This window comes from Giraffa tippelskirchi, chromosome 1 (genome assembly GCF_054371585.1).
Source record: "Giraffa tippelskirchi isolate mGirTip1 chromosome 1, T2T-mGirTip1v1.2.pri, whole genome shotgun sequence".
Classification (NCBI taxonomy): Eukaryota; Metazoa; Chordata; class Mammalia; order Artiodactyla; family Giraffidae; genus Giraffa; species Giraffa tippelskirchi.
In genome coordinates this window covers 46620167-46647533 of record NC_137275.1, presented here as the reverse complement: position 1 = coordinate 46647533, position 27367 = coordinate 46620167, and the positions used below count along the sequence as shown (strand labels likewise).

Below are 27367 nucleotides of genomic sequence, written 5' to 3'. Positions count from 1 at the left end.
AAGGCAGTCCTCCTCCTGTACCTGTCAGAACCCTCAGAACATGGTAAATCCTTGAGCTCCAACTGGGAATGTCCAGCAAAACCTCCTTCTCCCCTTGGGAGTATCTGTGGGCTGCATTCCAGCCCTGATCCATACCCTAAGTCAGACTTGACACTATTCCTTCACGTCAGCACGGTGACAACAGGAGGGTGGCCCCTTCCATAAACACACACGCTGCAATACCACAGGCCCTGGCATGCTAAATTGCAGAGGCAGATGTCCTTGTAAGGTCAGCAACAATTGCATGCAAAGCTTTCAATGTCTAACTAAGTATTTTCATGAACAAGTATTTTGAAGGGATGTATTTCCTAAATGAACCAAGCCAAATGGTTTTTGAAGTATGTTCATGAGGAAGGAAAGCCTGTATCTTCCTTAATAAACTCTTCCACTCCTGGGACATTGCTGACTACCTTACAGAAAAATAATAATACCTTCTTTGTTCAGTGACTGACTGGGAAAATTTACTCTTTCAATTTCAACAAGTGCAGCAGAAAGCTCCTCTTACTATTTAGAGTGTAATGTTCCATGCAATGGGAGATGAAGCCAGTGTTGGCCTACCTCAGAGGTAGAGGCACCGGTAGAATTTGACTATGACACAACATAGGCCATAATTAGGGGATAAACAAGAGATTCCACTGTAACTCCCATTACTGTATATAATTCTATTGAACCACTTAAAATCCCTATTGTAGGTGCTTTGTATAATATTTGCTCCCAAATCCATAGCAATATTCCCTAATGTAAATATGTGCTCAGACATTCAGTGGTGTCTGACTCCTTGCAATCCCATGGACTGTAGCCTGCCAGGCTCCTCTGTCCATGGAATTCTCCAGGCAAGAATACTGGAGTGGATGGCCATGCCCTCCTCCAGGGGATCGTCCCAACCCAGGGATTGAATCCACGTCTCTTAAGTCTTCTGTATAGGCAGGTGGGTTCTTTACCACTAGTGTTACCTGGGAAGCCCAATGTAAATATACATCCCGTAAAAAATGTTTTTCATGTACAATCATGTACCATAGGTTTTTCTGAAGAGAGAATCCCAAGTTATAAAAACAAATATCTTAGTGAAAACATTTCTAACAAAATATGAGCAACATAACTGAAATTCTATAGGATGCTAGATATTATATAAAATAAATAAATGCATGAATAAATAAATGTGAGGTCATATGTAAACAAATAATTTTGAGGAAATACCAAATTAAGATAAAATTAATGTTAAAAAAAAAACAACTGGGATTTATTAGAAACTTTAATGAGCAAATATGTATTGTAACTCTCTAGGAAGTAGATCAGGGCTTCCCAGGTGGCTCAGTGGTATAAGAATCCCCCTGCCAGTGCAGGAGTTGCAGGAGACATGGATTCAATCCCTGGGTCAGGAAGATCCCCTCAATGAGGAAACGGCAACCCACTCTTGCCTGGAAAATCCCATGGACAGAGGAGCCTGCTGGGTTACAGTCCATGGGATCACAAAGAGCTGGACATAACTGAAGCAACTGAGATCTGACAGACAGCATTTCTCAAGTTTACTTTTTTCCCAGGCATTTTTCAAGACTCAGGTACTACGGAATACCAGTTTGGGAAATACTGACCCAAACTAAATATTACCACAACATACTGCCTTTCAAAAGTTATGGCAAATAAATGTCCTAGAAGCCTTCATATGGAAGAATAGTTGGCCCACCTGGTAAACACATCAGAGGAATCTTTCAATTGAGGTGAGCAATTGAGAGGAGCTCTTATAAAGCTTTGGCAACTCCTACAGGAAGGAACACACAGCTTTTCCCAGAGTAACAGCTGCTGGTCATATAACCATTAAAAAGCAATTCAAATACTGTTGCATATGGGCTTGTGTTGGAGGCAGATCCTGCAATGTATTCTTGAGGCTAATTTTTCCATTTTATCTGTTGCATAATTGCAAACCAATTTGAGATCTGAATATATATTTGATGTCGACTGAAAGACTGTGTCCTCCCAAAATTTATAGGTTTGAAACCTGGTACAAGCCCGGTGCCCTTGTCTTTGTCTGACTGAAGGGTTAATGACTGGGAAATGTGAGGATGTAGTAACAAAGAAGAGCTGTTGGGCTGGGGAACTGGTAACAATTTAGAGGACAAATCCGTCACATAACAGAATCACCAAACTCCCAGTTCCTTGAAAGATACAGATAAATGCCTGACAAACATTCATAAGTTGTTTTTACAGGAAGCAGACCCCCTCCAGATGAAAACTGCTGACCACAAGAACACAGACCTTAGACTGGTTGAAACCAGAAGGTTGATAAGGCTTGAAACTTACCTGATGCCAACCAATCCAAGACCTATCCATGAGCTGATCATGTCCTAAACACTATAAAACTCCTCACTACCCTCTCCAGGGTGAGTCCCACAGTTCAGGGCATTAGTGCACTGAGGCCCCCTTTGCCTGGCAAAGCAATCAAAGCTACTCTTTTCTATTTCACCCAAAAGTCTGTCTCTGTGTTTCTATTCTGTACCAGTGAACAGAGGCTGAGTTTCAGCAACATGTTGAAGCTTTAATCCTCAACATAAGGGACAGGGCCTGTGAAGTAGTGATAAAGATCAGAAGGGTGGGACCCGAATTCAACTGAGCTGATACCCTTATAAGAAGAGGAAGAGACACACGAGAGCTCTCTCTTCCCTACCTCCTCCCTCCTCTCCCTTTCTCTCCCTCTCTTGCTTTCCCCCCAAAGAGGTTATTTGAATACACAGGCATGTGGCAGTTACCTGCAAGCCAGAACAGAACTCTCATCAGAAACTGAACCCTGTCGGACCTTGATCTTGGACTTTTCAGCCTCCAGAACTGTGAGAAAATACATTTCTGTTGTTTAAGTCTCAGCCTGTGGTATTTTGTAAGGCAACTCAAGCAAGCAAATACAATATTGCACAAACCACCGTTTTGGTCAAAACGACTAACCAAATCAATGATAAGAAAGTGGAGGATGTTTAAAAGCTGAATCTACCAAGCCATAGATGCAGAACAGTTGGTTCATGCCTTAACTCTCTCCAGGCTGAGAGGAAGCATAAACAAACAAGACATTTTGCGTCTTCCGTGTCATGAATGCTAAAAATCATGAGGGTAAAAAATGTTGCTATTAAAAATATCCTTCTTTTAAAATAAAAAGTTGACCTTTATACTCTTAGAATTTTAAAAACAAAAACAAAAACCCTCACCCAAAGAAAATAAATGAAAAGCCTTTTTCCAATTTTAAGATACTTGAAGGAAAAACACTTCAAGCCCGAGCTGTTCCAAAGCACATCTAGCAGTCAAGTTCCTAATGGAATCAGGCTTTTGAAAGGTGTGCAAACATGCAGCTGTCATGGGGGCGGGGGAAGATAAACACTTTGCTCACTAAAGAAAAGCAAACCAACAGCAGTCCACCCAAGCGCCGGGTGGTTGTCAGGACTAGACAGTGGAACGCTCTGGTTTCCAGGCCCCTGAATAGAATCCATGTCCCCACAGACAACCCCCACACCGCCTGTCACATACTGCAATGAGCCTCGTCACTCCAGTCATCACAGTCGTTGTAGCCGTTACACTGAAGTTTCCTGGGGACGCAGATGCCACTGGTGCACAGAAAGCTCTCGCCCCCTCTGCAGAGCACTAAAAAAAAAAGGGGGGGGGGAGAGGCAGAAAAGCAATGTCAAAATAAATAAGAGGGTTTTTTTTTTTAATTAGGAGAAATAAAGAATAGAAAGAAAACCTTCTCTTGATGTTCAACAGATGTGTTTCCCAACTCCCTCAGTTTCATTGTCACCAATTCCTCTCTGGCTTTCCAGAACATTAATTGTAAAATTGCCTGGGAAGAATATAAAGTGTTTGCCTGAGAAAAGTGAAACGAAATTCGCCAGTGGGCTTTCACAGCACAAGAGAGCAGCCTTGTCTATTGCACAACTTACGTGCGGAAAGATACTAAATAGGAGTATTTTTGTTAATAACCAAAAATTATTTCGAAGTGAAATTTATTGAACAAACATTTAAAATCCTTCTACAACAATCAATGTCATGCAGAGAAAGTTAGTTACAAATAGTCAGTTGATATGTGCTTGAACACGGGCATAGAGACTCTATGCCTTGTATTGAAATATATTTATTTACTTGCCTTAATAAAAATGCCAGTTAAAAATGTCAGAATCTATTATGGCATAAGGAATGTGAAGCAACATTAGCTAATAATATTTTCTTTTTTTCTCTTCCTTAACACGGTTGCACTTTGGTATTCTTTTCTTTAAGTATTATGTTCTTTTTCTTCTCAAAATTCAACAAATATTCAATTATTTCAAAATTACATTAGACATAAAATATGGGAGAAGAAGCTAGAAAAATTTTTCTAAGGGAGACCATTACTCAAAGGACAAATTAATTCAACAAAATGGGTGTTAAAATACACTTCAATATTTGGCAATTTGCATCATATGCCTTTTAAATGTGTATAACCTTTGACCCAGCAATCTTTTTCCTTGGCCTTCATACAGAGTAAATCATTGTGAATAAGTTCAAGTTTTTATATTTAAGGGTATTAATACAATCATGGTTTATAAGAGGAAAACTGAAATAACAGCTATGCAATAATAGAAGATTGGTTACATAAATTTTAGTACTATCTATTTCTGCTTTATTGACTATGCCAAAGCCTTTGACTGTATGGATCACAATAAACTGTGGAAAATTCTGAAAGAGATGGGAATACCAGACCACCTGACCTGCCTCTTGAGAAACCCGTATGCAGGTCAGGAAGCAACAGTTAGAACTGGACATGGAACAACAGACTGGTTCCAATTCGGAAAAGGAGTACGTCAAGGCTGTACATTGTCACCCTACTTATTTAACTTATATGCAGAGTACATCATGAGAAATGCTGGGCTGGAAGAAGCACAAGCTGGAATCAAGATTGCTGGGAGAAATAATAACCTCAGATACGCAGATGACACCATCCTTATGGCAGAATGTGAAGAGGAACTAAAAAGCCTCTTGATGAAAGTGAGAGAGGAGAGCAAAAAAGTTGACTTAAAGTTCAACATTTAGAAAACTAAGATCATGGCATCTGGTCCCATCACTTCATGGCAGATAGATGGGCAAACAGTGGAAACAGTGTCAGACTTTATTTTTGGGGGCTCCAAAATCACTGCAGATGGTGATTGCAGCCATGAAATTAAAAGACGCTTACTCCTTGGAAGGAAAGTTATGACCAACCTAGATAGCATATTAAAAAGCAGAGACATTACTTTGCCAACAAAGGTCTGTATAGTCAAGGCTATGGTTTTTCCAGTAGTCATGTATGGATGTGAGAGTTGGACTGTGAAGAAAGCTGAGCACAGAAGAATTGATGCTTTTGAACTGTGGTGTTGGAGAAGATTCTTGAGAGTCCCTTGGACTGCAAGGAGATCCAACCAGTCCATCCTAAAGGAGATCATTCCTGGGTGTTCTTTGGAAGGACTGATGTTGAAGCTGAAACTCCAATACTTTGGCCACCTGATGCAAAGAACTGACTCATTTGAAAAGACCCTGATGCTGGGAAAGATTGAGGGCAGGAGGAGAAGGGGACAACAGAGGATGAGATGGTTGGATGGCATCACCGACTCAATAGACATTGGTTTGGGTAAACCCTGGGAGTTGGTGATGGATAGGAAGGCCTGGCGTGCTGTGATTCATGGGGCCACAAAGAGTTGGACATGACTGAGTGACTGAACTGAATAAGGGATACCATTACAGCCATTGAAAATTATATTGCAAAAAATAATGTCCTGGGCCAAAGTTCAATATAATTTAAGTGTAAAAACACCATCTGGTTCTAAAAAAGCATAATACGATTTGGCCTAGAAAGAAGTATTAACATATCTAAGGTTACTATGATTATCTCTGGTATTAAAATTGAAAGTAATTTTTATTTTCTTCATTGTATTTTACTCTGCATTTTATAAATGTTCTTATAAAGATCATGTCTTATGTTTATAATCAGAAAAAAACTCAACCTGTTTTCATGAGCTCCCAATTCAGAGTAATGGTAAAATAAATATAAGCCTCCAAAATATTTCTCTCTCCCTTCCACAAAAGTTAGCAGGATCAGCCTGTGGTCACCTGCCTGGCCACTGTCACCATTCCCTGAACTGTGTATTCTTTGATGAGATGAACCTTTCTCTCTAAGTAAAAGGAAATAGGAAATATGGAACATTTAACTCAGAAACTGAGATACAGGAAACTGCAGACAGAACATTCCAGGCAATAAAGTCCATGACGCTCACATGTTCCACATTCCCCAGCAGAGTGGTTGGCACTCAGGAGGTTCTTAATTAAAGGGAAAAAGTCACTTCCATCTCAATGGAGCACAATATATTGCCACAAGGCAAAGGCAAATGCAATTAATGGATTATCTTGCAATGCTATCAAGGAATCAGAGTTTCAATTTATTGAACATTAAGTGAAAGTGCAAGCGTCTTAGTTGCTCAGTTATATATAACACTTTGCAGCCCCACTGGGTGTAACCTGCCAGGCTCCTCCATCCATGGAATTCTCTAAGCACGAATACTGGAGTGGGTTGCCATTCCCTTCTCAGAGAATCTTCCTGACCCAAGGATTAAATCGGGGTCTCCTCCATTGCAGGCAGATTCTTTACTATCTGAGTCACCAGGGGAGCCTTGTTGAACATTAAGTACCAGTCAATTTGGTATATTTCTTATGATGGTAATTCATGTGTAACCTTCACAATATCAACAATGAAAATCTGGATTTCCATTATATCCCATGATTTTTGAATCAATACAAATGGTATCTATGGATTTCAACTGCCAAGACATGCAACAAGCTTAAGTTTTATAGAGTCTTAGAGTAAGAGAAGGGATGACAGAGGATGAGATGGTTGGATGGCATCACTGACTCAATGGACATGAGTTTGGGTGAAGTCCGGGAGTTGGTGATGGACAGGGAGGCCTGGCATGCTGCATGCTTCATGGGGTCGCAAAGAGTCAGACACGACTGAGCAACTGAACTGAACTGAACTGAGAGGACTCAGCCCAGAACTGCACTCCTCTAGCTACAGAGAGAAACCGCTCAAGACTATGCAGGAAACCAGATATAAAATGAAAAACCAAAACAGTAAAGATATTTACTGGCCAATCTATACAATAGCCTCTCTCTAGGATTAAGAGAATGGAGAAGGAAATGGCAACCCACTCCAGTACTCTTGCCTGGAGAATCCTAGGGACGGCGGAGCCTGGTGGGCTGCCGTCTATGGGGTCACACAGAGTTGGACACGACTGAAGCGACTTAGCAGCAGCAGCAGCAGGATTAAGAGAAAGTTTTTAAGGAGTAAGTGTGCATCCTATTGTGAGATTGTTTCTGTACTATACTAGAAAGTGCAGAAATTCTATCTGTCTGCATTTCAGCAGCTGAAATCCCTCAGAAGAATGACTGCATTCCCTACATTGTAGTTTGATGATTCCTTGGGAAATGTGGCTCAAAGTTCAACATTAAATAGCTCCTAACATCTAGGCTTCATCTCTAAGACCCCATATATTTTACTCCAATAAAGCCATTCTTGTGTAAGGTTCTATAAAATCTGGATCAAATTTAAAACATGGGATTGCTGACATGTTTTGATTACTGATATCCCATGTCTTTGCTGATTCAGCAGAAACTGACTTCTTTTGTGTGGTTTCTCAGTTGGAGAAGTGGCTGTCCATGGTTTTAAGACACTGAAAATTGTTTCTTTATTCTTATTCTCCCTTTGCAAGTCCTTTGGATGTTCACAGCTTCATTAATCAATATTACCTTTGTACACTTAGGATAGCTTTCTGTTTGATATCTTCTTAACCTGTATTCAGAATCTTCACTTTTGTGTAAAACTGTTTGTATTTGTGTAAAACAGTTCAACTAGCAAAACATTTCAGACATATCTCATTTAGAAGTTCCAAAGAGCTCCATAAACTACACAAGTAGGAATTCTATCTCAACCTCCCCAGGGTAAGTGGTAGTTTACAAACAGAGAAACTAGAGTATTGTGTGGTTAAGACTGCAATTGCCCAAAGCCATGGAGCTAAGAATACATGAAACACCCCAGAGTCATGAGGTCCGGGCTCTAGGCCCAATCCTTCACACCATGGCCACTCTCTGTGCACAGTTGATAAGCACTCAGGTCAAGGGTACCAGGTTCAGGTAAAAACTCAAACTTGCCTTTTTCTTTCTAAACAAAAGATAAATATCTGTCCTTCAGGTAAACTAGACCAGATGAGATGACATTCTTTGTGAGCTCTCAATTTTTTGGAAAACACCCTGAGAGAGCTCTTAACATGTTTCTGGAGAGATTTTTCAACCATAAATGTCACTGTCTTACAACAATCATCTTCCAATAGCCTTTAGACTGAGTCCTTAAGATGACAAAGGGATAGTCCCAGAGGTGAAGTCATGCTATCCAATCTTGACATCATTTTCATTAACATCATCCAGTTGATGGAGAAGGCAATGGCACCCCACTCCAGTACTCTTGCCTGGAAAATCCCATGGACGGAGGAGCCTGGTAGGCTACAGTCCATGGGGTCGCTAGGAGTCGGACACGACTGAGCGACTTCACTTTCACTTTTCCCTTTCATGCACTGGAGAAGGAAATGGCAACCCACTCCAGTGTTCTTGCCTGGAGAATCCTAGGGACGGCGGAGCCTGGTGGGCTGCCGTCTATGGGGTCGCACAGAGTCGGACACGACTGAAGTGACTTAGCAGCATCCAGTTGAGCTATTTCAAATCCTGAAAGATGACACTGTGAAAATGCTGCATCAATATGCCAGCAAATATGGAAAACTCAGCAGTGACCACAGGACTGGAAAATGTCAGTTTTCATTCCAATCCCAAAGAAAGGCAATGCCAAAGAATGCTCGAACTACTGCACAGTTGCACTCATCTCACACACTAGTAAAGTAATTCTTAAGATTCTCCAAGCCAGGCTTCAGCAATACGTGAACCGTGAACTTCCAGATGTTCAAGCTGGTTTTAGAAAAGGCAAAGGAACCAGAGATCAAATTGCCAACATCCAATGGGTCATTGAAAAAGCAAGAGAGTTCCAGAAAAACATCTATTTCTGCTTTATTGACTATGCCAAAGCCTTTGACTGTGTGGATCACAATACACTGTGGAAAATTCTGAAAGAGATGGGCATACCAGACCACCTGACCTGTCTCTTGAGAAACCTGTATGCAGGTCAGGAAGCAACAGTTAGAACTGGACTTGGAACAACAGACTGGTTCCAAATAGGAAAAGGGGTGCGTCAAGGCTGTATATTGTCATCCTACTTATCTAACTTATATGCAGAGTACATCATGAGAAACACTGGGCTGGAGAAAGCACAATCTGGAATCAAGATTGTCGGGAGAAATATCAATAACCTCAGATATGCAGATGACACCACCCTTATGGTAGAAAGTGAAGAAGAACTAACGAGCCTGTTGATGAAAGTGAAAGAGGAGTGCAAAAGTTGGCTTAAAGCTCAATATTCAGAAAACTAAGATCATGGCATCTGGTCCCATCACTTCATGGCAGATAGATGGGGAAACAGTGGAAACAGTGGCTGACTTTATTTTTGGGGGCTCCAAAATCACTGCAGATGGTGATTGCAGCCATGAAATTAAAAGACACTTACTCCTTGGAAGGAAAGTTATGACCAACCTAGACAGCATATTAAAAAGCAAAGACATTACTTTGCCAACAAAGGTACGTCTAGTCAAGGCTATGGTTTTTCCAGTGGTCATGTATGGATGTGAGAGTTGGACTATAAAGAAAGCTGAGCGCCGAAGAATTGATGCTTTTGAACTGTGGTGTTGGAGAAGATTCTTGAGAGTCTCTTAGACTGCAAGGAGATCCAACCAGTCCATCCTAAAGGAGATCAGTCCTGGGTGTTCTTTGAAGGACTGATGTTGAAGCTGAAACTCCAATACTTTGGCCACCTGATGCGAAGAGCTGACTCATTTGAAAAGACCCTGATGCTGGGAAAGATTGAGGGCAGGAGGAGAAGAGGACGAAAGAGGATGATATGGTTGGATGGCATCATTGACTCGATGGACATGGGTTTGGGTGGACTCCGTGAGTTGGTGATGGACAGGGAGGCCTGGTGTGCTGCAGTTCATGGGGTTGCAAAGAGTCAGACATGACTGAGCGACTGAACTGAACTGATAATTCTACAGTGTATAAACTGGACTTTATATCAATGGCAGATTGATCAATGGTAGGTTCATTCATTGATTGAGAAAATATTTACTACCACCTATGTGTTAAGCATTACTCTAGCAGTAACGCCAGATACAGCAGTAAAGAAAACAAAACGACTTCACCTTCATGTAGCATATATTCTACTGACCATCATCTAATAAAGAAATTTTACTAACTAAAGATGGTTCATCACCAAAATTACTTCCATTTACACATATGACAATTAATATTAATACACTAATAGTATACAAAGATATATTGTTTAAGATACTAGTTTACATATCCTAATGAAGAGGACAATTATGAATCACTTGGACTTAGAATTTCATGGATTCTGAAGAGTATATACCCCTGAGGATGATCAGTTCTTTTCAATCTTTTTGCTTCCGATAACAAACTGCTGAAATAACACCTATAGCCTGAAACAAACTTCAGATGTTCTGCAATTGCTTCCAGCCCTCTCAGGTCTCTCTGTCTGTAATACAGCATGCATATCGGCAAGTCTTCTCATTACTTTGCTTGTTAACTTTTACAGTCTTTTCTCAGAAATTACTCACTGGTCTCTGACTGCATAGAATCCTCATTCACCATGCCTTTGAGTCCTTGATTAAAGCCTAAAGCTCAAGTTCAACTCTACCTCTGAAGAGAAAAACAACCTGGCACACAACAGCAGAATCACCTGAGTCTATATTCACCGAGAGTTTGTCATCCCTTCATTCCATATGCTGCTCAAAATTAAGTTACTATAAACCGCCATTGCTCTTACCTTTTACAAAGCTATTTGACCATATGAAAAAGAATGAGGTGATACAAGAATACTTCTTGGAGAGAGCACTGTATTTTCCTATAATAGGTTGATAAAAGAAGTGGAGTGAAAAATAAGAGGTGAGAGTTGTAGTTGTTTAGTCACTAAGTTGTATCCCACTCTTTGTGACCCCATGGACTGTAGCCCACCAGGTTCCTCTGTCCATAGGATTTCCCAGCCAAGAATACTGGGGTGGGTTGCCATTTCCTTCTCCAGGGCATCTTTCCAACCCAGGGACAGAAGCCCAAGAGGTGAGAAAGGAGAGAGGAAATCCAAGTGGGTGCTCAATAATTAACTTTGTCTTTACTCTGCCTTCTCAGTCATATGAACTGGAAGACCCTTCCTTTTGTTGGATGCTACAGTCCATGGGGTCTCAAAGAGTTGGACATGACTGATTCACACTTCCACTTTCAAGACACCTAGAGTAGGTATGGATGGATTACAGAAAGCTCTGTATGAAAACAATGAGATCCCCATAGAGAGAGAGGAGCCAGTGATGTCGGGCAATGTCTTGGGGGAGAGACAGAGAGAGATTAAAAACTTGGTTGAATCTCCCTGAGGCACAGTGTAGAGAAGACACTTTGGAAAACAGAAATATCTAAAGGGACGTCTCAAGTTGTTGATGGGAGGTGTAATCACTTCCCCTATCTGCCATATGGAATTGACAAGGATTATGTTGCTTTCTAAGTTTTTTCCATTTATTTATTTAACCAATTTGGCACTCTTCTAGGAACATGAACACAGAATAGATCCCTTGCTTTGTAAAGACTATATTCTATGGGGAATATAATATCAATGAAGATAATAAATAAGAAAATTATTATATATTAGGTTAGAATATGATAAGGGCCATAAAGAATAAAAGAGTACAACAGAGAGATAGCAGATGTGGGCGTGGGGTAGGACAGGCCCCCAAGTTAATTAGGGTGCCAGGGCAGGCCTCATTGAAAGTTGTTATCTGAACAGCACTTTCAAAGATGGAGGGAGTTAATGAAATCTCAGGGGAAGATTTCAGTGTGGAAGCAAAGACCGTCAGGCCAGAACACAGCTGGCAGGTATGGGGTACACCAAGGAGACCAAGTGGCTAAGGTAGAGACAGTAAAGGGGTGAAGAAGCAAGGGATGAGGCAGAGAAGAAGGGAAGGCCCAAACACAAGGCTTCGCAAAGATTTTGTAGCTTAGACAATAAGAGTCAATACACAATGACTTGATGAGTGAAGAGTGACATGATTTGACTTATGTTTTCAAGGATCTCTGCTTGTTGTGCTGAAAATATTCCAGAGAAGCCCCAGAAGCAGTAGGGATAACAGGTAGGAGCCTACTGGATTTAATCCAAAAAGAGATGATGCGGCCTCAGAGGAGGTAACAGTGGAGAGGCTGAGACCTCATTAGGTGCTGGACATACTTTGAAAGTAGAACCAGCAGGGTTTTCTGGCCCATTGGATGAGAGTTGTGAGGGAAAGACAAGAGCCAATGGTGTCTTTAAGTTTCCATCCAGCCAGACAACAGGAACTGCCATCTGCTGAGATGGGGAAGACAACTGCAGGAGAAAGACTACAGGTAAAAAAAATCAGAAGTTACAATTTGGACATGTTGAGTCTGACATATCAAGTAGACATCAAAGCGGAAATGCTGAGGAGACAACTGGATACATAAGATCAAAGTCCAGGGAAGAGGACAGGACTACAACTATAAAAGTATGAGTCATCGGCAAATCAATTTAAAGCCAGTAATGCCTGGATAAGATCATGAGGGGAATGGTTAGTGAAGAAAGAGAAGAGTGAGACTCAGTGAGATGGGGCAGAGAAGATGAATGAGGGCTGAACTACTCCACAGGTAACAGGAAGAGGACAAGCCAGCAAAGAGGCTGAGAAGGAGGTAGGAGGAAACCCAGCACGTGATGTTTTATCCTGGAAGCCAAGTAAAGGAGAAGATATCAAAGAGGAGGAAGTGATCTGCTGCGCCAGAAGGGACCTGCTGATGGGTCAGGTAAGACGAAACTGAGAAATGGGGACACAGGTAAGAGCAGTTTCAATGGAGCAGTGAGAACAAAAGTCTGATGGCATACGTTTGAGAGAGAATGAGAGGAGAGAAGTAACTCAGACTGAAAGGACAACATTTTTGCTCCAGAAGAGAATAAACAAATGGGGCAGTAGACTATAAGGGAAGTGGGGCAAAAAAGAAATGTGCTTTTTAAAATTGGAGTATTACTGTTTTACAATGTTGTTTTGGTTTTTGCTGTACAGCAATGTGAAACAACCAAAGTATACATACATCCTTTCCCTGTTGAGCCTCCCTCCCACCCCACCCTCATCCCTCCAGGTCATCACAGAGCACTGAGCTGAGCTCCCTGTACTATACAGCAGGTTCCCACTAGATAGCTATTTTACACACGGTGGTGTATATATGTCAATGCTACTCTCAATTCTTCCCACCCTCTCCTTCCTCTGATATGTCCACAGTCCATTCTCTATGTCTGCATCTCCATTCCTACCCTGCAAATAAATTCATCAATATCATTATAAATGTGGTTTTTAATGCTTTTGTGTGAGTACATTCTTTGCAGGGAGCATGGAGTGGTATCAAGTTCTGCCTCCAGGTTGCCACAGGTCAAATAAACTATGACCGCTCTTGAAGATACAGGAGCTCAGGGATGGAGGATCATCAACATCAGGAATATATTTACAATCTAAATTGAAGCCTATCTTATAGCTGCCTGTCCCTTTAACCCCATCACTGCAATGTGACTTTTTCAGAAGTATCTATCTTCCAAGGTAAGTAATCCTTCTCATTCTCTCCTTCCTCTTCTTCATCTATTAGACACCTGTTAAATGTGGGGTACACACGCTAGTCCCTTCTAATAGCCCCATCAGGACTTATCAAACAAACCCCTATTACTTTATGACTCATATAATGGATATTAGCAGAAGATACGTATTTGTTTGTTCATACTCTCTCCTTTCTAGAATGTAAGCTCCTTGAGAGGAGCTTCCTCAGTTTTTCTCACTGTTGTATACTGAGTCTAGAGTGGAATTAGGTATTTGTTAAATGAATAAATGAAGACTGAGAATTTAAGGTGCCCAGCGGGACTACATGATTGCTCCGATTTATTGGTTCTACCTGGATAAGCAATAGGTATCCTACAATTTTGTCCTTTTAACTGCTAGAGGAATAAACTGCTGGTGAAATATGAGAGTTGCTCTGTGTTCTGGCAGGGCACTCACTCAAACCCATGGACAAGTCTGGCTTCTGAGCAGCATCTGTTCCTATGTTAGAACAATGAGTACCAAAGGCCCTTCTACCTAAAATAATCTTCCCCACTGACCTGTGATAGTGTGTCTAACTTCTCCCAACACCTCCACGCATAGTACCCATTCCTTGAGCTAACATGGTGGCTTTTAGATGAACTCCAGGGTACCAAGGAAAGGGAATTTGGGGCCACATCATGGGTGAAGGGGGTGTCTGAGTCACCCTCCTTCACTTCAGCCAGAGAGTTCTACCATTGCCTGGTTTATGTATTTGAGTCTGTGTATAATTTGCTTTGAAATGGGTTTCTGCTGCCAAAAACAAGTTTGAAAACCCCTTCACCCTTAAGATTTTAAGTGTTCAGTTCATGTCTGAGAGAGCTTGCATTTTACTTCATTTTCTTGGCGATGAATACTTAGTTCTGAATTTAATTATAAACTGTTTGGTTTTTCATTTTACTTAAACTTGAAAGAAGGGGACACAGATAAGTAACCTTCGGAGTGGGGCGGGTGTGGGAGGTGGGGAGTTCAGGAAAGGTCTAAAACAGGAGAAATACACGTGAGAGTTGAGACCTAGGGCCAGAGCAAGCTCAGAGCAGCCCTGCCTGAAGGTGCAGTGGGTGTGGGTCTAACTCCTTCACACTACGGGGCAAGAAATGCCGCATCACTCTATGTCTCTAAATCAAATTAATACACACTTCCCCACTCAAAAAAGTGCAAAGAAATATTACTCAGGCATGCTTCAGGGGGCCTCTCCCTCCTTAGGTGGTACAAAGATTAAGAATAGACCAAGGGGCTTAGCTTTAATTCCTTAGAGAATGGCTGAGGGGTTCATGATCCTAAGCCCTCATGGTAGACAGGATGCTTTGTCATATCCCTGCCACACCAGGGTCATGCTAGGGCCCTGATCCCGATGTCAGCTTTCCTGGCTGCCCCACAGAGCTGTTCCTCTCTGAGCCCTGTCCTTCCCCCAAGCAAGTGCTCACCTATCCCTGCTACATAAGGGACAGACCAAAGCCCAGGCCCCTTCCAAACCTTGGGAGATATCTCTACCCCTTCACACACTTCCACCATGCTGCCTTGCCCTGGGTGATCACACAGTCTCTGATCAGTCATTCTCTCCTCAAGGCTGCTCTCCCTTTTCTGAGAGTGCACAGATGATAACACACGTCCCTCATGTTTTCATAGTAAATTGCTCTATTACACAGATTTTCTTCATTCATTGCAGAGGAAGCAAATGTTTCCATTAGTACCTTTCAACATCTTTGTTCCAAGGTAGTATATCTTAGGTGATCAGTAATGCCTGTTGTATAAATGCACTTAAAGAGTTCTTAACTTAGATATTCTAAAAATAGAAGTGCCACATGGTTTCCTCCTTTATGATCTGCGGCAAACACCTTGCTGCAAAGACAAGGTAAAACCAATCCCCTCACTACAGTCCAACTCAGTGCCTGTTATATAACTTGTTTTTATTAGTGAGAAACCATCTCTGCCAAACCAGTGTTCAAAGCAAATTCAAAACAACTCCCCCAATTAAATGTCCTTAAGACTGAGTTACTCCTTGACTCATTTTTTTTCCCCTCTGAAATAAAGCTATGCTTTGACGGAATGGAAACTCTGCCAGCTGGCCTTCACCTTAAATTTCTGAAAATCAGAGTTAAGTATACTTATTGCCTGTCCAACAGCATGAAAGATCTATCATTCTAGAAAAAAAAAAAAAAAACATTCATTGTAAAATTATCTAAAAATCATTAGCAGGAAACAAGAATAGATTTGTAACTGGAAGCACTCTGATAGGAGAGGGATGGAAATAGAGTTTAGAAAGCAGTTCATGTCATCACTCAACATCTCAAGTAAAATCACAGTATATAATAAAGTTAGACAAAACCTTGCCCAGTAGATTTTAAATCTAATTAGACAGGGGAGAAAGTAAAGAAAGAGCAGAGTAAAAAGCAGGAAGTCAAGCTTTATGGTCAGAGACTGGCAGAAATAGACGGCCAAGCAGAAGTCTGAAGAAACTCTTTGAAAAGGAATCTCTATTCATTCAACAGTTGAGAAAGAGAGAGAAGAGGAGAGAGAAAATTTTTTAAAATGAGAGAAACAACTTTCAAACAGGTATTGTCTAATTAAAAGAATATACAAGTTTACTACCTCAAGTTTTAGGGTCTAAAAGTCTTAAATAGGACTCTAAGAGTCAATTTTGTAAAAAAAAAAACACACTGGAAAATAAGATATATGACAGAACTCTGCTATTTATTATTTCCTGCAAATAAATGCAGTAATATAACTTCTAAAGAACATAAAAAATTTCAAAACTCAATGTTTATAGTTGACCCTCCTGTCAGGAATTTTTATCTGGCAGGCAGAGATTTCTAAATTCAGAGATAATACTCCAACATTTAGGGGAGTTCTACTTTATAAACTTGCTTTGGGAAATAAAACCTATATCTTATGCACAAGTAATTCTCACTTAGTGGTACTTCAAAGTATTTTTAAGGTTTCCTCCAAACATATGGCTGTCTCAAATCACATTTTGCTATTATTCATTATGAATCATAAAACTGATCATGATGGTACACTATACACACTACATTTGACAAATTTCAAACAAAGGTAGGATGTCTTCTGTGAAAGAGTTAATGCATGCATATAAACCTAAGAGAAATAAAGGAGATTATATATGACTTGGTGGAGAAGGCAATGGCACCCCACTCCAGTACTCTTGCCTGGAAAATCCCACGGACAGAGGAGCCTGGTAGGCTGCAGTCCAAGGGGTCGCAAAGAGTCGGACACGACTGAGCGACTTCACCTTCACTTTTCACTTTCATGCATTGGAGAAGGAACTGGCAACCCACTCCAGTGTTCTTGCCTGGAGAATCCCAGGGACGGGGGAGCCTGGTGGGCTGCCGTCTATGGGGTCGCACAGAGTCGGACACAACTGAAGCGACTTAGCAGCAGCAGCATATATGACTCGGAAAGAAAATAACAGTCTTGTGTATGCATATGGTAGTATCTAAAATGTTATACATTTAACAGTTTTCAGATCTTTATTAAATGTGTAAAGCTCAGAAGCTTACACAGATACAATCTGTGGGGTTGCAAAGAGTCAGACATGACTAAGTGATTTACACTACTATAAATATATATATATGTGTGTGTGTGTGTGTGTGTGAATCACTTTGCTGTACACCTGAAACTAATACAATATTGTAAATCAACCATACTTCTATTTAAAAAGATTACAGTTCTACCTTAGAGCCTAAAAATTCACTTCCAGTCCCATGAATACTGTACCATACCACTTTCCCATCTCTTCTCCATTATTGTTAATTATTGTTAATTACTGTAACAGAGTATTCCAAACATTATCATTATCTTCAAGATACTGTAGGATCTATCAACATTGCAGATCAGATCGCTAGTAGCTGGATGCAAGATTCTGAACCCCTGGGAACTCTGCCTAAAACCTTCTCTACTCTCCATCCTCATAACTGATCATAGCAAACCCTATTCACTTGCCTCCACGCAGGAGACCATGGAAACAGCACATATTCCATCGTTTGGGTCAAAGCAGAGTTGGGAAAACCTAGATCCTTCTGGCTACCTGAACCTTCAAGTTTAAACCACCCCTGATAATCAGGTCACTTCTATTCTAAATGCTATTATGATTAAAAGAAAATTGTGAGAAAATTAATTCATAAATACTCATCCTAATATCCTGATATAGATTGGGTATACAGACAAGAAATGCAATTATTCATAATAGTGACCCTAAGGTACCAAAATAAAAGTAATTTTGTAGAAAAGGTACAAACTTGGATTTAAATTAGGCTACCTATGCTGCTTCAACCAAGTTATTTCAGTTTTCGGGGCTTCAGTTTCCTTATCTGAATTCTACCTGCTTTGGAATTGTCTTTGAGTATACACTAATCAGTAACAGATGTAAAGTGCCAGGCACCAAATCATGTAAAGTCCACTGTGTTCTGTTTACTAAGGCTGGGAAGTATGTAATTTGCTTCCCAAAAACAGCCATCACGAAGTGTTTAAAAATGCCTTGTACTTAAAGAGTTAATCTGCAAATAACTAGAGCATGTTATTCGCCAACCTTGCAGATATAATACTGCCCACTTAGGCCTGGAAGTGAGGGCAACGTCATTCATCGTAACAACCAAGATAACTGGGAAAGAACATTGTCTGAAGAGATCAACACCCATAGAAACCAACATAACAACATTAGCATTACTAACTTTTCTTTGGCTCATAGACAAAAAAAGGAAGTCAATTGCTCCAGGAAAGTTGACTTTCACTGTTAAATCATTTGTGTCTTCTTAAGTGATTTACATGCTGGTTGAACACAGAGGTCCCTGAACTCTCTCTCCCGTGCTTCCTCCACTTTCTCCTCTGCATGCCCTTCACAGCACAGCTTCATAAAATCTCTCCTAGTAACCCTGGTTACCAGTATTATATATAACAAAGCCACACAGACTAAACCTGACATGGAAAAATCAACCTTGCCTAAAACTAAATATAAGCACAATTTAATTAACTTGCATTCCAGAGTCATAGCTGCCATAGTCATAGCTGAGACTAGAAGACTTGGGTACACAGTACCCAAGAGCTCAGAGGGAGGGGGAAAACATGAAAGTTCTCTCCAAAATCTTCAGATGTTTCTTTGTACCAGAAAACAGGGATAATGTCTCCTGTATACAAGATACAGCGATCCAGTCAATGGTGGAGAGTAGGGAGTAGTGGAATGAGCCAAGGCAGAAGAGAAGAGAGGTTGAGAGAGGCTGGAATTTCAGGAGAGACAAACAGGAACTAGAAATGAATGACAATCTGGCACCAAGGTCAGACCTAAGTCAATTAGAGAAAGGTCTACTTTACCCCTAAAAGGAGGAAAGATGTTGCTGCAGATAATGGAAGGTCAAAAACTATGCGCCCGTCACTATAAAACTCAATACTGTAAACTGAGCAGTGATGTAGAGAAGGCAATGGCGACCCACTCCAGTACTCTTGCCTGGAAAATCCCATGGATGGAGGAGCCTGGTGGGCTTCCGTCTATGGGGTCGCACAGAGTTGGACACGACTGAAGCGACTTAGCAGCAGCAGCAGAGCGGTGATGTAGTCTCTTCTAAAAATACTCCACTGATCCACCTCGAGTGCTTAAGTTAATACTGGGAAATGTTGTAACACAAGTTTCATCCAGTGGTGCATGGTTTGTGGGGGTACTGAGCTCACCCGGGGGTGCTGTCCCTGGGGAAATGTCCATTTTCTCCCACTGTCAAAAGGATATGGAACGTGCAGTTGCCAAGCAGAAGCACAAGATGGCAGCTGTACTCAGTATACAGACGCTGTTGGCGCCAGAGGGGAAAACTCAACCTGGGACCTTCACAACCTGACAGGCTGTGGAAATTCATAGGGAATTCCGGTTGGGAGACTCCTCTTTTCTAAAAGGCATCCTTTGCTCGTGTCTATAACTGGGTAAATTTGAAATCATGGTATCTCACTCCTGCCAATTATTACTACAGAGGAATAAAAAGTCCTTCCTAATTGATTCCTACTTGTATCTTTGGCACATTTTTCTATTGGTTTTCTTCCTTATTGATTTATTGAAACTCCATCTGCTTCAATTATTTTTCCCTAGACCATCAGTTACTGGTCTTTTAAATTCATAGTCTTTTCAGCTATAGAAAAGTTGTACATATATGTGAAGTCAACTATATCAGCCTTTATGGTTTATGTCTTTATAAACTGTGTCATAGGACAGAAGCTCTAGGAGGACAGAGATTCAGTCTGTTTTGTTTCCTGCTATAGCCACAGGCCCTAGAAGAGCAATGGACACACAGTGTGGGCTAAATAAACTTTGCACTCAGCCCAGAACCTATCTAGAGTAGAAGGAAAATACTATGGCCAAAATTAAGACTGGTCAAGGCATGCCAAAAATAGGCCACAGAGATACGGAAATCAAGTCAGGCTTCCTAATAGTCAAAACTGACTTTGCCATGGCCATAGGTGAAAGGCTACAGATTGACTGACTAATTTTTGCTAGGGTATCATTCCTGATTATTATTCCATATGATACTTCTCATATTGCTGAAATGGTCAAAATATTAAATACACAACCTGATCTGTATTTAGTGGAGCAGAAATAAAAGAATTCTAGAGATGCTTTCCAAATTTAAGCTTCAGTAAAACGGCAAAGGGAGAAGTGGGATAGTTACTTTCAGCCAGTCACTTTCTTAACACTGACCACCAGAGGGAAACCACATCCTGAAGCAAAGCAAAGCACAGAGCCGAGGCTACAACTATGACAAGTGCCTGGATGTGTGACAGTGATGGAAAACAAATGTATTTTGCACATTTTTACTAATTATGTTCAAATAAGATAATGGGACTTCCCTAGCAGTCCAGGGGTTAAGACTCTGCACTTCCAATGTAGGGGGAATGGGTTCTATCCCTACCTAGTCGGGGAACTAAGATCCCACATGCCATGCAGCCAAAAAAAAAAGTTAAAAATAAAATCACATTAAAAATCATTTTTACTTCAAATACAGACACAAAAATAAGAATTCTCACAGACCAATGCATTATGAAACAAAGTACTTGGTGCATTCATTTCAGAATTGGCTTTTTCCATTCTCATAGCAACGAATAATTTCAGAAATCCAGTTATTAGCTTTATTTCAAATGGCTTTATGTACATTTTTAGAATTTTCACTTGTACCTAATGTGATTTTTGTGGAATGGAAATGATTTTTCAGCAGGTGATCTCATTACCAGATAATCTCATTTATAAATGCCTTTAGAAGGTCTCACCATGGCACCCACATTGAAATGAAAGTCTTCCCCACTGCAGAAAAGTTCTTCTGACATGTTAGTCATAAGCTCCAAACTTCTGCTCTAAGAACTGTGAAGAAAACTGCCAACTCTTCTCTGTAACTATCCCCCTTAGAAAACAGCCATTCCAGGGCCATTTACAAGTAGACAAAAAAAGGAAGCCAAATACTCTGTAAAATTTGGCTTGATTCGAACGGCCCTTGGGAGATCTCACTGCCTAAAATATTTCCCAGCTGAAATTCCTCAGTTTGGGTTTTATTCATTTAACGTATGCCAAAACTTGGCCATTAAAAGGCAGTTCCCGAGGATTCCTCGTTTACTCAACCAATTTAGAATTCTGGGGTCTGTCAGCAAAAAGCACAGTGTGGGACATGGCAGTAAGCATAAGGCCTTATACACACTACAAGAGACAGGTCATTATCAATGATCAATACCTCCAGAGATAGCACTTTATGAATACTTACATTTTTGTTTAGTTTTTGAAAGATATTTAAAAATTAGTATAAAAAATTAGGAAAAATTAGTATAAAAATTACGAAAAATCGTGAGTGGGCCCCAGCAAGGATATACCTGGGTACAAAGGCCCCAGAGGAATGAGGGTCAACACAGGAGCAGCAGGGGCCACAGAAGCGAGGGCAGTGAACTCCACGGGAATCAGAGAGGTGAGAGGTCCTCTCTTGCTAAAAATCCCACCCAGGATTGGATATCCACGACCTTAAGCTAATACTGATCAAACACATTCTGTTTATCAGGCAATGTCTGAAAAACTTTGCCTTAATTTATACCTAAGAACTTCATGGCAAATAGATGGGAAAACAATGGAAACAGTGACAGACTTTATTTTCTTGGGCTCCAAAATCTCTGCGAATGGTGACTGCAGCCATGAAATTAAGACACTTGCTCCTTGGAAGAGAAGCTATGAGAAACAAAAAGCAGAGACGCTTCTTTGCCAACAAAGGTCCATATAGTCAAAGCTATGGTTTTTCTAGCAGTCATATAGGGATGTGAGAGTTGGACCATAAAGAAGGCTGAGTGCCAAAGAATTGATGCTTTTGAACTGTGGTGTTGGAGAAGACTTGCGAGTCCCTTGGACTGCAAGATCAAACCAGTCAATCCTAAAGGAAATCAATCCTGAATAGTCATTAGAAGGACTGATGCTGAAGCTGAAGCTCCAATCCTTTGGCCACCTGATGTGAAGAGCCAACTCATTAGAAAAGACCCTGATTCCAGGAAAGATTGAAGGCAGGAGAAGGGGACAACAGAGGATGAGATGGTTGTATGGCATCACCGACTCAATGGACATGAGTTTGAGCAAGCCCGGGGACATGGTGAAGGACAGACAGGGAAGCCTGGCATGCTGCAGTCCATGGGCTCACAAAGAGTTGGACATGACTAATGGACTGAACAACAATATACCTAAGAACACAGCCATGAGGTGATAATCTCATCAGAGGATGAGACCAAGACTTGGAAAAGTCGATCACTTTCTCCTATTACATATCTAATAAGTAGTAGAGCTACTTACTAAAACCCAAGCAATTTAATTCCAAAGCCCATGCATTTAATATAAACACTCACGGGCTCTGGATTAGTTTTCAATTCTGTTGTAAAGAATTATCCCAAACTGAGTGGCTTAAAACAGAAGTTTATTATCTCACATGTTTGGCAGGTCAGAAGTCTGACACGGTTCTCTCTGGGCTAAAATAAAGATGCTGGCAAGTGTGTGTTCCCTTCTGGAGGCTCTGGGGGAGAATCTGTTTCCTTCCCTTTTCCAGTTTCTAGCGGCTGGACCCTCCTTCCCTGGCTCTTGGCCTCCTTCCTTCACTTTGAAAGCCAGCAACGTAGCATCTCTCTAATCTTGCTTGGACGTTCACATCTTTCTCTGACCCTCCTCTTCTGCTTCCCTCATTCATGTTAAGGACTCTTGTGATTACACTGGGCCACTCAGATAGTCCAGGAGAATCTCCCTGTTTTAAGGGCAGATGAGAAGCACCCCTATTTCCATCTTCAACCGTGAGTCCCCACTGCCATGCAAATTCGTGTATTCACAGGTTCCAGGGACCAGTACAGGGATATCTTTGGCAGGGGGAGCATTATTCTGCCTACCACAGATGCTGTGATATTTTACTAATTTTTTTCTATGCCTCTTACATATAAAGAGCCACCTGCAGATGACTGCCTCAGGGAGGTGTGCCTTCTCTCCCACCTACTGATTGACCTCCTCTTCCCATTCCCTGTGTCAGAGATGCCATAACTTGGCATCTCTCTCTAGTCACTATCCTTGGTTTCAGGATAATTCAGTCAATTCTACTGCAGGAGGAGTCTATGGTGGCAGGCATCTTGGGCCGTGCAAGTTCACTAGGGGAAAATTGCTGTTCAATTCAACTCCTATAATAAGAGTGTTCAAGAGACTCAGGAATGATACTCTAAAAGGTAAATGAATCTGATATCAGGCTTCGGCGCAACCAAGAGCCATCTGTGCTTTTGGAGCAATCAGCCACATGTGCTTCTGAATCTCCCAGGAGGCAAGAGAGCCGAGCAAAGAAACAGAAGAGGACAGAGTCTTAACCAGAAGCTTGGCCTTGTCTTCCCTCTCTTTCTCATTCATCATCAGTAACCAAAGTCTCTTTTAAAAACTCAAAAGAGCTACATGTGTGAGGGCAGAGAAGCTACAGGACTTCACACTATTCTGTAGCAGGCATAGAAAAGGCAGCCAAGAGGTAGCCGCAGAAAGCTGAGCAGACAGACTAGTTCCCCTGCTGGGATCAGCTACATAACGCGAAAGTGAAGACGTGGGGTGGGGGGGGAAGGACATTAAAAATACTAAAATATAAGCATACTTTCCATTATTTTATCAGTTAAAATAGTAATAGCAGTATACTACTCAAAGCAATCTACAGATTCAACGCAAAGTGAAAACTGCTCAGTTGCGTCCGACTCTTTGTAACCCCATGGACTGTAGCCTGCCAGGACCCTCTGTCCGTGGATTCTCCAAGCAATTCTACTTGAGTGGATAGCCATTCCCTTCTCCAGGGGATTTTCCCTTCTCCAGGGGATCTTCCCACCCCAAGGATCAAACCCAGGTCTCCCCCATTCCAGGTGAATTTTTTACCATCTGAACCACCAGGGAAGCCCAAGAATACTGGAGTTGGTAGCCTATCCCTTCTCCAGGGGACTTTTCCAACCTAGGTAATTTGACAGGGTTTGAATTGAATCTGTACAAGCTGATCACGTTGGGGTCATGTCGGAGTCAGCTTGGACAGATTCAATGCAAACCGTATCAAATTACCAATGGTTTTTTTTTCACAGAGTTATAACAAAAAGTTTTACAATTTGTATCAAAATACAAAAGACCCTGAACAGCCAAAGCAATCTTGAGACATAAAAATGAAGCTGGAGGAATCAGGCTCCCTGACTTCAGACTATACAGTCATCAAGACACTATCGTCTGGTACAAAATAGATATATAGGTCAATGGGACAGGATAGAAAGCCCAGAGATAAACCCATGTACCTTTGGTCATTTAATCTATGACAAAGGAGGCAAGAATATACAATGGAGAAAAGACAGTCTCATCACAGTGGTGCTGGGAAAACTGGACAGCTATATGTAAAAGAATGACATTAGAACACTCCCTAACATCATACACAAAAATAAACTCAAAATGGATTAAAGACATAAATGTAAGGACAGACACCATAAAACACTTAGAGGAAAACATCAGCAGAACACTCCTTGACATAAATTTCAGCAAGATCTTTTCTGACCTACCTCCTAGAGAAATGAAAATAAAAACAAAAATAAACAAATGGGACCTAATTAAACTTAAAAGTTTTTGCAGAGCAAAGGATAGCATAAATAAAACAAAGAATGGGAGAAAATATTTGCAAACAAAGCAATTGACAAGGGATTAATCTCCAAAATATACAAACAGCTCAAGCAGTTCAATATCAAAACAAACAACTCAATGAAAAAAGGGAAGAAACCCAAATAAACAGTTTTCCAAAAAAGACATACAGACAGCCAACAAATACATGAAAAGATGCTCAACGTCACTAATTATTAGACTGTAACTGGCCAGGTTCCTCTGTCTATGGAATTCTCCAGGCAAGAATACTGAAGTGGGTGACATATATACACTATGTATAAAATAGATAACTGATGAGAACCTACTGCATAGCACAGGGAACCCTACTCAGTGCTTTGTGGTGACCTAAATAGGAAGGAAATCTAAACAAGAGGGGATAGCTGATTCACTTTGCTGAATGGCAGAAACTAACAATACTGTGGAGCAATTGTCATCCAACAAAAATTAATTTAAAAAAACATACTAGCAGTCATTGTGGTATATGATAAACAATAACTTATAAGTTGAACAGAAAAATATTTTGCATCATAATTTAAGAAATAACAATACACAATTAACGTGATTTTTCTGACTCATTATTCTGCAAACTCATGAACTCATCAAAATGTATATTTTAGCAACATTATTTTCAATTATTTCCATTGTATACAATGGAAGCTGGTATAAATAGCTTGACAGAAAGGCAAGATTGCAAACAATGTTTGTTAATATTTAATTTTGACAAGGGATCTTTTTTCTGATGCAACTTTCCTTGTTCCTTTAAGGCTATTTTATACCCTGTGACAACACTGGGGTATATTTCTGATTAGTTATTTTAAAATACAAATTTTAGCACATCTAGAGCTGATGATTCTCATGGAACAATTAATGAAAAGGTTAAATTCTTCATATGAATTAGTTCTATGTAAGTCTGAATTTAATTTTAAATGTAAGTTTATACAATGGCATATTTAATGTTTATTCTGTTATTTCCTGTAAATTGTGACGATCATACAAGAAATCAAAAGTGACTTCAAAATCTGTGTATAATTCAAAATATCTGTTTATACATTCTATATCTATATCATCAATTTTAAGGAGATTTTCATTTTGTTATCTTCCTCATTAACAAGTGGTGCACACAAAAATAGTGCACCTCATTAATAAGGGATGCACATAAAGTAGTGTTCTATTTTCACTGACAACTGTTAACTGTAATTTCTATTTCCAGGCCCATGGATGTTTGTTATTACAGTGTTTCAACTTTGAAAACCAAGGATTTTTAAACCTTTGAAGAATTCTAATAACTCCTTGATAAATACTTTATTGTAATGCTCATGTGTGTGCTTTTATTGTGAATATTTTATTAATAAAGTCTGCTGTTCGAGCACTAGTAGCTTCTGTCTTGAAATTCGGGTAGAGAGTTAATATCTGTGCAGATGCCATTGAGACAGGTTCCAGGGACAATCCACCAAGCTGGTCTCCCAGAGGATTTCATGGGGAGGCCCTCTTCTTCCCCGGGGTCAGGCCAACCATTGCCACCCTCAGAACTCACTTTTGTCATTGCTTCTGTTTTGCGACACGATCATGGCCACCAATCTGAGCCAAGGTCCCAGCCCAGTCACTTTGGGGCCCTATGGGTTCCCAGACAGTCCTCAAGCACATGATTTGGGTCAACAGGCCAATTGTTCAGCACCCACACCTCCCAACCATCATGCATGTGAATGTGCACACACTACCACCTAGTATATCCCTGCCACATACACGCATGCCCCATTGTCCCATCAAACCTCACAAACCCAGTATAAAGATAAAGCTGTTAATTTCAAGACAATGACAGCAGAGCATTAAACCAAGCCTGGAAGTCTTCTAAGCACAGGGCCCTATGCCACTGCATGGGTCACCAGCCCATCAAGCCAGCCCTGCCCCAGCCTTTCAAAGCAAAGAGAAAGGCAAGAAGGGAGAGATGGGGTGAAAACCAGTGACAAGTTCTTTCAAGATGTTACAACAGCAGGTGTTCCAGCATCCTAGGAGGTCACCATATACATCCTCCACCCACATCTCTTCTACCACACCCACCAAAGTCCATCCTGCTGGAGTCACTGTCTAGACATGGGAACCACCAGCAAACATGGCAGGGACTGCTGGCTGTCCATCCTCCTGTGCTCCCCATGTCTTCCGTAATAATGGAGTTTAAGGTGAACCCAAGATTGCCGAACTGAGGACTACATTTTCCAGCCCCATATTACTAAGTGGCCCACAATAGAAAATAAGCAGATTTTTCTACTTTGTCTGCTTTAAAAGGGACTTGCTGCCATTTATTTCCTCACTTTGTTCTCCCACAAGCTGAAGCGCAGATACAGGGTTCAACCAGCTTCTATCACTT

General features: G+C 40.8%; 1 protein-coding gene across 3 annotated transcripts in view; it reads right to left on the bottom strand.

Moving 5' to 3' along the window:
• CORIN (corin, serine peptidase) overlaps positions 1-27367 on the bottom strand; it is a 285216-nt gene that overhangs the window by 113611 nt on the left and 144238 nt on the right. For 2 of the 3 annotated variants that reach the window (XM_081590643.1, XM_081590633.1), the window contains exon 6: positions 3547-3660. The exons of the other annotated variant lie outside the window; for it this stretch is intronic. In XM_081590643.1, coding sequence (XP_081446769.1) covers positions 3547-3660 — 114 coding nt within the window. The remainder of the gene's footprint in view (positions 1-3546; positions 3661-27367) is intronic. 3 annotated transcript variants of the gene reach the window in all.